This window comes from Myotis lucifugus, unplaced genomic scaffold (genome assembly GCF_000147115.1).
Source record: "Myotis lucifugus unplaced genomic scaffold, Myoluc2.0 scaffold_329, whole genome shotgun sequence".
NCBI lineage: Eukaryota > Metazoa > Chordata > Mammalia > Chiroptera > Vespertilionidae > Myotis > Myotis lucifugus.
In genome coordinates, this window is record NW_005871377.1 from 21,126 (window position 1) to 33,880 (window position 12,755).

The 12,755-nt window shown below is 53.7% G+C and overlaps 1 protein-coding gene and 1 non-coding gene across 2 annotated transcripts; one reads left to right on the plus strand and one right to left on the minus strand.

The window, feature by feature from the left end:
- Nucleotides 1–3,678: 3,678 nt before the first annotated feature.
- On the minus strand, nt 3,679–3,752 carry TRNAN-GUU. Its single transcript has one exon. It is a non-coding gene; the product is annotated as a tRNA-Asn (tRNA).
- A 704-nt stretch (nt 3,753–4,456) lies between these two features.
- On the plus strand, nt 4,457–11,780 carry PSMB3 (proteasome subunit beta 3). The gene is made up of 6 exons (XM_006100758.3): nt 4,457–4,642; nt 4,970–5,154; nt 7,747–7,854; nt 8,913–9,090; nt 10,752–10,846; nt 11,669–11,780. Exons 1-6 carry the CDS (start codon nt 4,640–4,642, stop codon nt 11,715–11,717), a joined length of 618 nt encoding a protein of 205 aa, XP_006100820.1. The 5' UTR covers nt 4,457–4,639; the 3' UTR covers nt 11,718–11,780.
- The last annotated feature ends 975 nt before the right edge of the window (nt 11,781–12,755 follow it).

Below are 12,755 nucleotides of genomic sequence, written 5' to 3' on the forward strand. Positions count from 1 at the left end.
CTAGGCAAATACAGAAAGAAACCCATTCCGCTTTTAACAGAAAGGTTGCGCCTGGAAAAGCTCTAAACGAATTCGGTATCAGCCTACTTTAAATTCAGCTATCGATGACTTCGCTTTCAAGATATCTCTTCCACAGTCCTTCTATAATGTTCACAAATCTTTTATTCATTTAGCTTTAGAACAACTTAGTTTTATAGTTATTGCGATAATGTATCTCCATACTTCATGCGTTCTATTATAAAAATCATGTAATTTCTTTCTAATTAGGTAGAATTTTTAACTCTTAGGGAGGGGAGAATCTTCGGTAAGAAAGAGTTTGCGAAGCGGCTCGGGTGGAGGAAGAGAGGGAGGGAGCGAGGGGAGGGAGGGAGGGGAGGGAGGGACCGGGGCTGGCGGGGGGGACAAAATGGCTTTTTTCCTCCAGACAAGAGTAGGTCCCGCCCACCGCCCACCCACGTGACCTCATTCCTTTAGGGTGTTTGCGGAGAGGGGCAGAGGAGGAGGGGGTAGGGGCTCTCGCGGCTGCACCCCCCCGCCCCCAGGACCAGGCCCCCTAAAGTAGGACAGCCCTTTACCCTTCCCAGACAGCCCGACCCTGGAGGAAGGAGCCTCGTCTCTGCAGCTCACTCCTCCCGGAAAATGCGTGTGCGCCCCCCACCCCCTGACCCTGCGATCCGCACCCCTAGTTGGGGCGCCTAGAAAATGGTGACATCAAGACGGGGCTCCACGCGCGGTGGCTCGCTTTGCCGGCCTCCTGCCTCGGCTAAGGGGCGCTGGGCTCGGGCGAGGGACGCGACGCCTCCGCGTCCACGCGTCTGGGCCCTTTCCATTCACTCGAATAAGATTCCCTTAAAAATAACAGCTGCATCTGCAGGCGCGCGTCCTCCCCGCCCTCCTCGCCCCTCTCGGCGGCCCGGTCGCCGGTTCTGAAACGCAGCACCCGGGCCCCAGCCGGGGCGCCTCGAGGGAGCAACCCGCCTGGGGACGGAGGGCGAGGCGGCGGGGGTGGGGGGGTCGCCGTGGTGGAGGCTGGCGCCCCGGGTGTGGGGGAGAGTGGGACGCAACCTGGGCGGGGAGACTCAGGCCCCGGGCCCGGGACTCAATCACCGGGCCGAATGCGAGCGGCCCGAATAAACTAGAAATCCCGGCGCCGGGCTGGAAGGTGGGCCCGCGCTTTTCCCCGCCTCGCGCCGGTGCCCGCAATGTGCGCCGCGGCGGGGACCGCGCTGCGCGCTCGGCGCGGTGGGTGCGCCTCCCTCCCGGCGGCGGCGACCTCGCTCCCGCCGAGGGTGCGGGCTCCTGTCCCCACAGGGGATCCCGCCGGGGGGGGGGGGAGGAGGAAGGCTTGGACCAGCCGGGAAGGGGGGGCGGCGGTGGCGCCGGGGGAGCTAATCGATACTACGTTTCGGCGACGCCCGCGGGCCTGCCTCATGAAGACGGTCGATTCGCTTATTCGTTCGTCGAGATTTATTGGGGATGGTCACTGTGTCTGTTCCTCCAAAGAGCGCGACCATCCGGCCAGAAACGCCATTAAGTGCGCTGGCGGTGGCTCGCTCGAGTTAGCAAACTGGGAGACGACTCTTCGGCCAGCCTCGGAGCGCCTGCCTCCGCCTCCTCCTCCTCCTCCTCCCCTTCTCGCTCGCAGGCCAGGCCGCCCCGAAGCTGGCGTCCGCGGGCTGCACGCTTTCACTCGCTGGCCAGAGACCAGGGTCACCCTTTGGCCGCCAAGTGACCCCAGCTTCAGCCTTCAGCCCACCCTGGCCGAGTGGGGGCGGGGAGAGGAGGGCGGGGGGCGGGCCTGGTCACCTGCTCCACACTGTCTGCATGCACAGACCGGGAGTTCGCCGCTCCTCTGGGAAAGGGGGTTCTGGGGATGGACGCACCCCTTGTCCCCAGGGCAAGTGTGTCGCCTGAACCTTGGACTCTGCCAGGGAAGACCCGGGCATCCTCTTCTGTCCCGGCGTCGCCCTTTGGGGAGGGGAGTGCAGCAAGGACGCTTGGTCTGCCACTCCTTTGGGGCTAGAAGATCCGGAGCAAGAGCAACCTGTAGGGGCTTCGATATCTCAATCCCACCCACAGTGCACACGAGCATCCAGGGGCTGCCCTTGGTTGTGTGTGTATTGGGGGGGGGGGGGTAATCTGCTACTGCCTCTGAGTCCTACTGCGGTTCTTTGATCCTGGGGTGCGGCTAGAAGGGATACCGCGCTCGGTGCTCACCTGGGATCCATTCACTTGTTCCTCAATTATCAAGCACCAGCCGGGAGCAAACCACAGGACAGAAGGAGCAAGCTGAAGACCCCATTACCCACGAAAACTTGCATCATTTCTGTCCTAGGCAGCAGGTCCCCATATCCCTGGCCTTTCTGGTTTAGCAGGAGAATCTTCTGTCCCAACCTTCCCCACATCTGAATGTGTCTAGTGTCCGGACAAAGAAGCACCTGTCATGTGTCAATGCAAGTACTGCGCTGGGCACAGGGCACAGAACGCTGATGAGCCGGGCTTTCCCGGGCTGGGTACTCAGACCCACGGGGGCAACTCCGGAGGGTCACACAGCCTGTCTGGTGAGCTCCCATGGCACTGTGTACCCTTCCGTGTCCCCCACCAGCGGTGTGGGAGCGGGGCAGGGAGGGTGCGCACTGGCAAGGGCTTTCAGACGAGGCCCCTGTGAGCCCAATCTTGAGAAGAGACCAGACGTGGAAGAGAATGGCTTGAGAGAGTCCTTTGCTTAGCTCTTTCATGAAAGTGGAGGCTCCTACCCCCTGCCTTTGAACGTGCTTCTGGGAGAGGTCAGGTGCCAATTCTTTATCTCAATCGTAGTTGTAGTATCGCAGGTGATTCTCTGATTCTCTACCTGACAAGTACTCATCAGAAGAATCCGCTTCCTTAGGGACCTGGGAAATCGGGGTGATCGTTTCTGGCTCATACCAAGAGCTATTGCCAGGTCAGATCCCCTCGAAGATGAGGACAGTGGTGGGAGAGCGTGGCTCCTCTCGGGATTTTATGACTGCCTTTCCTTCTGTCCCTTTATCTGTGTCTCCCCAAAACAATGTCCTTTGTCAGTTTCTGCTTCTATTTCCCAATCCTCCTCACTTATGTGGGTGTATTTCTAGAAAAAAAACTGTTTTGTTGTTTTCCCTTTTCTAATGCTTCTCATATTAACTGCTCTTTTCCTTCTCTCCATTTCCTCTGGGTCTTCCTTCCTCTGACCTCGCCTATTTCCTCTGTCATATCCCCTCTTCCTGTGTCCGCACATCACAGCGATGTTCTCCCTTTCTCACCTTTCTCTTCATCCCTCAGTTTGTCTCTGCCTTTCTCTCACACGCTTTCTTCCCTTCCAAATGTAATAGTTTGAGATTGTAACAGCGACTGAGACCGGCAATGGAAAACTATCTAACCTCCACTGGAAATTCGTTCTTAATCCTACAAAAAATGCAACCTGAAACGTATTGGGATTGCCGGGTAAGACAAAAATCTGTCTGTTATTCCTGCCGTCCAGTTTGGGGGCAGAGTGGTAGAAAAAAGCGCGGAGAAATTACCCCATCACTGAGTAAACAATAAATTTCCAATCACAATGACCCTCTGAGGTGCTATAGAAAAAGTGTATCTCTGCCATTTCAACACCAAATTTGGGGACTCTAGCAGTTGGGATAATTACGCTTAGGAGGGAGGAAAACAGAGCGTCCCTGGGTGGGCTCGAACCACCAACCTTTCGGTTAACAGCCGAACGCGCTAACCGATTGCGCCACAGAGACTGTCGTGACTGTTAAGGTGGCGGAGAGTTGAGTCAATAGGAGTGAGCTTGCGACGAAGCAGAAGTCAGAACAGAAACCCTCGCAGACGTGCAAAAACGGACCCGAGGGAGAAAGGGAAGGGTCTTGATTCGTGGAAAAAAGCTGGCAGGACAGGCACGCCTTCCTCCATTGGCTCTGGAGGGGTGGGCGCCGGCTGCCTCCGGATCTTAGATAAGGGAAAGCTAGGAACGTCCCTTTTTAGAGTGAGCTGAGATTTGGGATACTTGAAATCGACCCCAGAGAACAACGTTCGGCCTCCAAACCTCCCCTTTGCGGCTGAACCCCTGCAGCTGAACACTCGCGACGCCCACCTACTGCCCTCCCCTCCTCGCATTATTAAATATGCACTTGATGGCGCCTCTTAAACACCAGGCACCGTTAATATCCAGAGCCTAGTGCTTGGCACACAACAGGTAAGGGTTTCTGGAATAAATAAATGAAACCAGCTAAGATGAGTGATAAGCTCGACAAGCAACACTGCAGCCCTTCAGCTGCGGCTGCAGCCGCGTATCTACGGCTTCAGCAGCCCAGGCGCACGCAGATCCTGTCTCCAGTCTGTCGGGTCCCGAGACCCGGTCCGCCGCGATCCCAGCCTGCACCGCGACGCCAGGTCCTTCCGCACTCGCCGTGACTTTTCACTTTCCGCTTTACGGTCCCCGGTTTGACTTCTCAATCAAACTTCCCGTGCCGGTGACTGACAGAGACGTTCAGCCAATAGAAAGCCAAAATATCCCGGAAAGGCCGGCCTTTCAGCCAATAGAGAGAGAACAGCGAGGGTGGTTGCGCAGTGAGGTCCCCGGCCGGTTTGCTGGAATTGTGGCGGTCGGAGGTCCTACTACACCGCAATCATGGTGAGATGGGAGCGAGGAGTAGGGACTCGGGGTAGCGATTGAAAAACGGGGGTCATGGGAGGTTTGGGAGGCGAAGAGGGCCTGGCGGCCGACTGAAGGAAGCGGCTCCAATTTGAAGGGGAGCGCACCGCGGTGAGGACCACGGTGGGTGAGGCGAATGCGGCTCCTCGCAGCCCCGTAGGGCTGATCTCAGATCTGGAGTTCGAGGCCTCCAGGCGCCTCCAGAGTGGAGGACGGTGTGGACGGGAGCCTCCGGATGAGGGGCTGGGCCGGGGTCTGTGGCCGCCTTTGACCTCGCGCTGAGCCCTTCCCCCCCGTCTGCCCCAGTCTATTATGTCCTACAATGGAGGGGCCGTCATGGCCATGAAGGGGAAGGACTGCGTGGCCATCGCCGCCGACAGGCGCTTCGGGATCCAGGCCCAGATGGTGACCACGGACTTCCAGAAGATCTTCCCCATGGGCGACCGGCTGTACATCGGCCTGGCCGGGCTAGCCACCGACGTCCAGACCGTGTAAGTGTCGGGGACCCCCGCCCACATCCCGGCCTCTCCATGGACCAGCCTGGCCTGGCGTCGTGCGTGGCCCGGGTGTCAGCCATCTACCCAAAGCTCCAGTGAGTTCGAGCCTTTGCGGGACACCACGCATGACAGAGCTGTGTGCTAGTGACTTACACCGGCGTTGCCTCTGTGCCAGGCTGTGGAAAGCACCTGACCTGCGTGGGTTCGTTTAGTGACATCACCACGGTGCCCTCGGTCCTGTGTTGCAGATCGGGGAGCCGAGGGTCTCAGAGAGCATCTTGCCCAAGATGCAAGCTGATGAAGTTCAACCAAGATCCCACACAGGCCCCTCGGAAGCGAAAGCCTGCACGCTCCGTCTTTGAAAGGCTTCAGGTCTAGTTGGGGACAAGGCAGGCATACAGAAAGAGAACTGGCCCCGGTGCCGATGGGCTGCTAGGTTAGCTCTCTAGTTGGCAGTGGTTCTGTGATTTGAGACAAGGGAGGGTCTGGGAGATGAACTAGGTCAGGGGTCCTCAAACTTTTTAAACAGGGGGCCAGTTCGCTGTCCCTCAGACCGTTGGAGGGCTGGACTATAGTTTAAAAAAAAAAACTATGAACAAATTCCTGTGCACACTGCACATATGTTATTTTGAAGTAAAAAAACAAAACGGGAACAAATACAATATTTGTATTTGCATGTGGCCCGCGGGCCGTAGTTTGAGGACCCCTGATCTAGGTAGCCGTTGCGATAGTCCAGGTGTGCTCCTTGTGGTCCTGATGGGGTGGGGGTGATGGGAAAGGAAAGGAAAGCATTTCTGAGAGTTGTTGCTGGCCAGCCGTGGTGGCTGCTTGGATATTGTGAGGCCAAAGAGTCCTTCATTGAGGTTGTGGTTCCTCCCTTTTGTCCTTACTAGTGTCTAAGCTAGTACCCGGATGTAGGCCGTCCAGAAATGTTTTCAAGATGATTTCTGTGTTGAGCCTGTTGACTGAAACATGGGAATTGGGAGGACTTGCAGTGGTTCTCAACCTTCCTCATGCCGCGACCCTTTAATACAGTTCCTCATGTTGTGGTGACCGCCAACCATAAAACTATTTTCGTTGCTACTTCATCACTGTAATTTTGCTACTGTTATGAATCGTAATGTAAACATCTGATATGCAGGATGTATTTTCAGGGGTCGTGACCCTCAGGTTGAGGACCGCTGTTTTAGAGGGAGGTGACGGCTTTGATTTTGACACTAATTTTGAGGGGACAAGGCATGCCAAGTGGAAACATCTTGTAAGCATTTGGGGTATGAAACGATATCTCGGGGCTGGAGAGGTGTTGGTGAGCTGTTAAATCTATGGGAACGGATTTTGGAGAGACAAGGGGGAAAAGTAAGCTGAACTGCATAATGTTAGCAGCGGGGTCAGATGAGAAGCCAGAGGAAAAGAATCAAGATTGAGTTTCCGGAGAGAAGGTGTGGTCACAGGTGCCGGGTCCTGAAAGAAGCTGGCAGCCTAAGAAGCGGCGGTTCCTGGGCTTTGTTTCTGGAAGATCGAGGGACCAGTTCGCTAATGTGGGTGGACGCTTGGCAGAAAGCATTCTCTGTCGTGTCCCTGAAAGTCCCCTAAGTCTCAAGAACATAGAACTTGGAAATTCCTCCTGGGATCTAACTGAGCCAGCTGACCTTTTTCCGGTTCTGGTGGAGTCAGGGAATGGTAGCTGAGAGTTCCAGTCGGTGTGACGGCGCCCACCAGCCGTCCTCCCTCCGGCCACGGCCGTTCTCCTCACACCCTTCATTTCTTCGGGAGGTTGTTCTCACCGAGTTTGTTTGTTTGGGGCGGTAATGGCTCCCTTTGCTAGGCCGTTGCTTCCTCGCCTGTCGGATGAAGCTAAGCTCGTGTCCGAGGCTCCTTGACCCGGGGGCCTGTGTGGCTCTTTGCTTTGCTTCCGGCAGGGATGGCATTAGTCTGCTCCCCACAGGGGCCCATTCCCGGGCTCGCAGATGGCACTGGAGGATTTGTGGCCTTTTTTTCTTAGTCACTTTCCGGTCCCTTAGTGTGGCTGCTGCTTAAGACATATCAGACTTTGCAGTCTTCCAAGCACCTTGTCATATGCCCATACATTGTCTCACCACCAGGTGATTGACTTTTTCCTCATCTTGAGGATGAAAAAATTAAGGTGGAGGATGAAGGCTTAGCCCAGGTCAGCTCTCTCAGTCCACTGCTCCTTCTGCTGTGCATTTTATTGGGTTTGATTCCAGTCAAGGGCACATGCCTTGGTTGCGGGCTCCATCTCCAGTAGGGGGCGTGCAGGAGGCAGCCAGTCAGTGATTCTCATCATTGATGTTTCTATCTCCCTCTTTGAAATCAATAAAATATATATAAATCTCCCCTCTAAAAAGTATTGGGGCGGGGAAGGTTATTAGAGTGGTGTGTCCAGGTGTTGTGTTGGGCAAGTCCTGAAACATGGACATGAGGTTGGACTTCTGGTGAGAAAATCCCTGGGAGGGGAAGGGAGGAGCCATGGCAGGGCCCAGGTGGTGTCTTCCTATGTCCCTCCTGACCCCCACAGGTTGGACACTAGGGGACAGTGGCTTACTGATTCTTTTGCTCCTTCCACAGTGCCCAGCGCCTTAAGTTCCGACTGAACCTGTATGAGCTGAAGGAAGGCCGGCAGATCAAGCCTTACACCCTCATGAGCATGGTGGCCAACCTCTTGTATGAGAAACGGTGAGTGGAGATATCGCAGGTCCTAGGATGACATTTTGCTCAACGTCGCTTTGTCATAACGATGAGATGCCATAGGAACTTGTTTGTATCAATTGATCTATGGTACATTTGGTTTTGTTATATATCATTTCACTTAAAGTCACAGGATCTATCAGTGATGAACCACCACGGTGCATATGGTAGGCCTGGCTGGTGTCCCTCACCAAGGCCTCCTGAGCACAAGTTCATTTCCGCCATATTGGCACAGTACGTTCCTAGCAGTTTGGTAAAAAATTAACCCAGAAACTAGGTCACATAAAATTTATTGAAAATGAAAAAAGAAGAAACATCAGTGATGAGAGAGAATCACTGATTGGCTGCCTCCTGTACTGCACGCCCCACACTGTGGACCAAGCCCGCAACCCGGGCATATGCCCTGAACGCGAATCGAACCATGAAATCCTGATGCATAGGTCGACGCTCAACTACTGAGCCACGCTAGCCAGGCAGGACTACCATTTTGTTTTTAGGCATAAGTTCATTTCCTCGGCTGTGAATTGTCTGGTATATAGTAACCACATTTATCAAAATCCCACATTGAGAAAGGCTTAACAAAAGATTTTTTAAACTGATTCATATGAGGGGGCTTTATAAAATTTAACTCACATTAAGGTATATATTTAATGGCTCATGTTTATTGAAAATAATAAAAAGGCATCGAGGTCCAGCCAGTGTTGCTCAATGGTTGAGCATCAACCTATGAACCAGGAGGTCACGATTCGATTCCCGGTCAGGGCACATGCCCGGGTTGTGAGTTCGATCCCCGGTGTGGGGCGTGCAGGAGGCAGCCGATCAATGACACTCTGTCGGCGTGCAGGAGGCAGCCGATCAATGACACTCTGTCATCATTGATGTTTTGATCTCTCCCTCTCCCTTGGCCACAGGAAAAGGAGATTTTCCCAAACAGGCCCTCTGTTTTCCTCCCTAGGCCTGGGCCTGGGCCAGGGCCTTGTCTGACTACCTGAACAGGAAAGGACTTGTTCTTAAGTTCTGGTTTCTCTCTGCTCCTGGCCCTACAGGTTTGGCCCCTACTACACGGAGCCAGTCATTGCTGGGTTGGACCCGAAGACCTTTCAGCCCTTCATTTGCTCTCTGGACCTCATTGGCTGCCCCATGGTGACCGACGACTTTGTGGTCAGCGGCACCTGTGCCGAACAGATGTATGGGATGTGCGAGTCCCTCTGGGAGCCCGACATGGTGAGTTGGTGGCGTGAAGTGGGGCTGGGATCTGAGGTGGCCTCCTCTCCTTGACCATCAGGGGAACATGTGTTTGCCTTGCAGATACTGGGGGAAATGGTGTGGGTAGGGGAGAAAGCCACAGCTGCTGAGCCAGAAACTCCATCCGCCAGGGCCTTGGTGTGGGCTGGCTGGCTCCAGGGACCCCAGTCAGATATTTGCTACAACAAATAATTCCTCACACTGGGTTTTCAGGGTTCTCACATTCATTCAATTAACAAACATTTAACAAAATGTAAAGTGTAGTTTTAGAGGCAGCCCAACAGAATGGGCTCTGGGTTGGAATACCAGCTGCACCAACCGCTTAGTGAGTTCTACTCTTGGGTAAGTCGATGTACTGCTCTGCCTCCGTCTCCTCAGCTGTAAAATGGGGTAACAGTAGCACCTACCTTATCCATGGAGGTGTGAGGAAACACGAGAAGATGGAACAGTGCCTGGCAGTGAGGGTTGTCTGCTGTGCCGGCTTGGTCAGACTCTGGGGAAAGCAGGAAGTCTGTCTGCAAGGGCTCACTGCAGTCTAATGAAGCAAGGCAGACACCCAAATGCTTGTTAAAATGCGTTTGCTAGGAAGAGGGGGAGAGAAAGGGCCTGGTTGGCAGAAGGAACAGCTTGTGCAAAGGTGCGGGAGGGGCCCCGTGGTCAGAGACAGAGAGCTCACTGTGGCTGCGGGAGTGTGAGCGGGATGTGGGGCGAGGTGATGAAGGAGAGTGAGGTTGGGATGAGACTGTGAAATACCTTGAATGCCATGCCCAGGACTTTGAACTTTTCCTTCTGGTGCGGTGTCAAGGGCAGGAAGGAACCTTCGGGAACCAGAGGCCTGCAGGTAGAAGGGACAAGCTGTTGTGGTCACCGGCAGGAGGCTCTAAGGTCCTGAGCAAAGATTGTGGCAGTGGGAAGGTGAGGCAGCCATGGTCTAGAGCAGTGGCTGGCAAACTGCGGCTCTCGAGCCACATGCGGCTCTTTGGCCCCTTGAGTGTGGCTCTTCCACAAAATACCACGTGCGGGGACGCATGTACAGTGCAATTGAAACTTCGTGGCCCATGTGCAGAAGTCGGTATTTTGTGGAAGAGCCACACTCAAGGGGCCAAAGAGCTGCATGTGGTTTGCGAGCCGCAGTTTGCCGACCACTGGTCTAGAGGACTTAGTCACTTAAAACAAATGAGGGAGGTGGAGATATTAAGGACTCCTGAGTTTTCTAACTAAAACATCAAAGATAGAGAATGAAGAACAGGTTTGGGTGGAAATGTGCTGTCATGGCTGGACAGGTTGAGTTTTGAGTATGAATGGGACACCCAGGTGGAGAGTCCATCAGACAGCTGACAGAGCACATGGGAGCCAGATGGGGAGTCTTCTCCCCATTGTACAGGCGAGGAATTGGGGCTTAGTGAAGGGAGGTATGACTTGCCCAAGGTCACACTGCTGATTAGTGGAGGAAGTGCAGGGCTTGAACTTCCCTTTATATAACCTGCTCCCTTCTGGGAAGGAACTGAGGGGGTCTTTCACTTCAGGCAGAGGAGGGCCACAGCTGGGGTCCTTGAGCCTAGAAAAATAGAGTGTTAAGGAGCCAGACCACATTGGCGTCCGAGGTTCTGGGGATTGAAAGGCTTCTGCTCTGTTGGCAGGATCCAGAACACCTATTTGAAACCATCTCACAAGCCATGCTGAATGCTGTGGACCGTGACGCCGTGTCAGGCATGGGAGTCGTCGTCCACGTCATGTGAGTATGAGCTGCAAGTCCAGAAGCTTTGCAGACACTTCCCTCTCCCCTCCCACACAAACACCCCCATCTTCCCAGAGCCCTGGCAGATGTGGGAGAGCAGAAATCCCTAAGGGTGGCAGCTGGGAGCCTACCCAGGTTCCCCTGGCCTCAGTCAGGTGAGGCTCCATGACCCCGAGTCTCCCCTTGTTCACAATAGACATTTCTTTCTCCCTTTAAGTGCCCCCAAAATCTCAGGGACCTGTGTGGTGAGGAGCCACAGCAGAGCTACTGCAGACAGACTGAAACACTGGGTGGCTCCCTCCTCTCTCCCAGTTCCCACCAGTGTGGGACTCAGTGTGTGAAGTGCTGCGCCCTGGGAGCTGTTTTCCTGCCCTCTGCCTGCCGTCCCCTTTTTCCTCTTAGTTGTTGGGGGCTGTCACCAGGAACCTAGCTGGATAGGTGTCCTCCCAACTGCTTCCCTTCGGTACAACCAGAACAAGTCTTTGGAGCCTTTTGTTATGGGATATCCTGCTTAATCACCATAGAAACAGACTGGGACTGACAGTGTTATGTCCATCCGTGAAATCCATTGCATGTCCTTCCTAGTTCCTTGTTCTCTAGGCCTTGGAGGAGCGCCTTCCTTTCTTTGGACGGCTTCTCAGTCCAGCCCTGAATCATCTCACCTCCTGATGGTCCCACCTACGGGAGCTTTCACCAGTTCCCCCACTTCTCCATGCTCCCCTTCCTCAGCACAGGCTACGTTAACGTACGTGAGCAAAACAGTTAAACCCAGTTAGGACGCCACTTGTTCTGCAGTCTCATGATTTTCTCCCCCTGCAGTGAGAAGGACAAAATCACCACCAGGACCCTGAAGGCCCGAATGGACTAACTCCCGTTTCCAGAGCCCACTGTTGTTTTTTGTTTTGTTTTTTAAGTAAAATGTTTTCTTTCACTCCTGTTTCTTTGATCTCTATCCCCAGCTGGGAAGTTACAGATAGGTACTCAGGGTCTAGCTCAGCCCGTAGGTGGCCTTGACTTACAGCATCTCCACCGACCAGAGGGGATAATGTCTACACATCATTTGGTGCCTGTTATAGGCCCTGCACAAAGTGCTTTACACATTTTGGAACTTAATCATCACAATGACTTAAGGTAGTTAAATAACTTGCACAGGGCCACTGTAGTAAGTGGTGGTGCAAAGGTGTAAAAACCCACATTCCATTTGACTTCAAAGACTAGACTCCTTTTCACTCAACTCAACTAGAAACCCCTTAAATCTTCTTTCATTGTTTCAGGTAGAAATTTGGCCGAGTACCTACAAGTACTAGCCTGTAGATCCGTGTTTTCTAACCTTGGCTGCACATTAGTCACCTGGGGAGCTTCTAAAACAGATACTTTGATCCCATCCCTCAAGATTCTTATTCAATTGGTCTTTTAAAGGGGCCTGAGCACCTGTCTTTTCTGAGTTCCCCAAATGAAAGAGTCTAGACCAGGGGTGGGCAAACTTTTTGACTCGAGGGCCACAATGGGTTCTTAAACTGGACCGGAGGGCCGGAACAAAAGCATGGATGGAGTGTTTGTGTGAACTAATATAAATTCAAAGTAAACATCATTACATAAAAGGGTACGGTCTTTTTTTTTTTAGTTTTATTCATTTCAAACGGGCCATAGTTTGCCCACGGCTGGTCTAGACTGAGAACCTCGATACAACATGGAGGTAACTTGTTCAAAGCCAGCCTTACAGCTGGTGTGTCAGGTGTGTGTGGTTCTACAACAGCTGGAGAAGGGAGGGCGGGGGGGTCTGTCCATTTTCCAATGTGCGCGGGAACGACAGCTGACAGACCAGCTCCAGTGCCTTGCTCTTCATAACCACATCTGCAAGTGGGTGACCAGAATCGAGTCTTTCTCCAAATGCAAGCCATACATT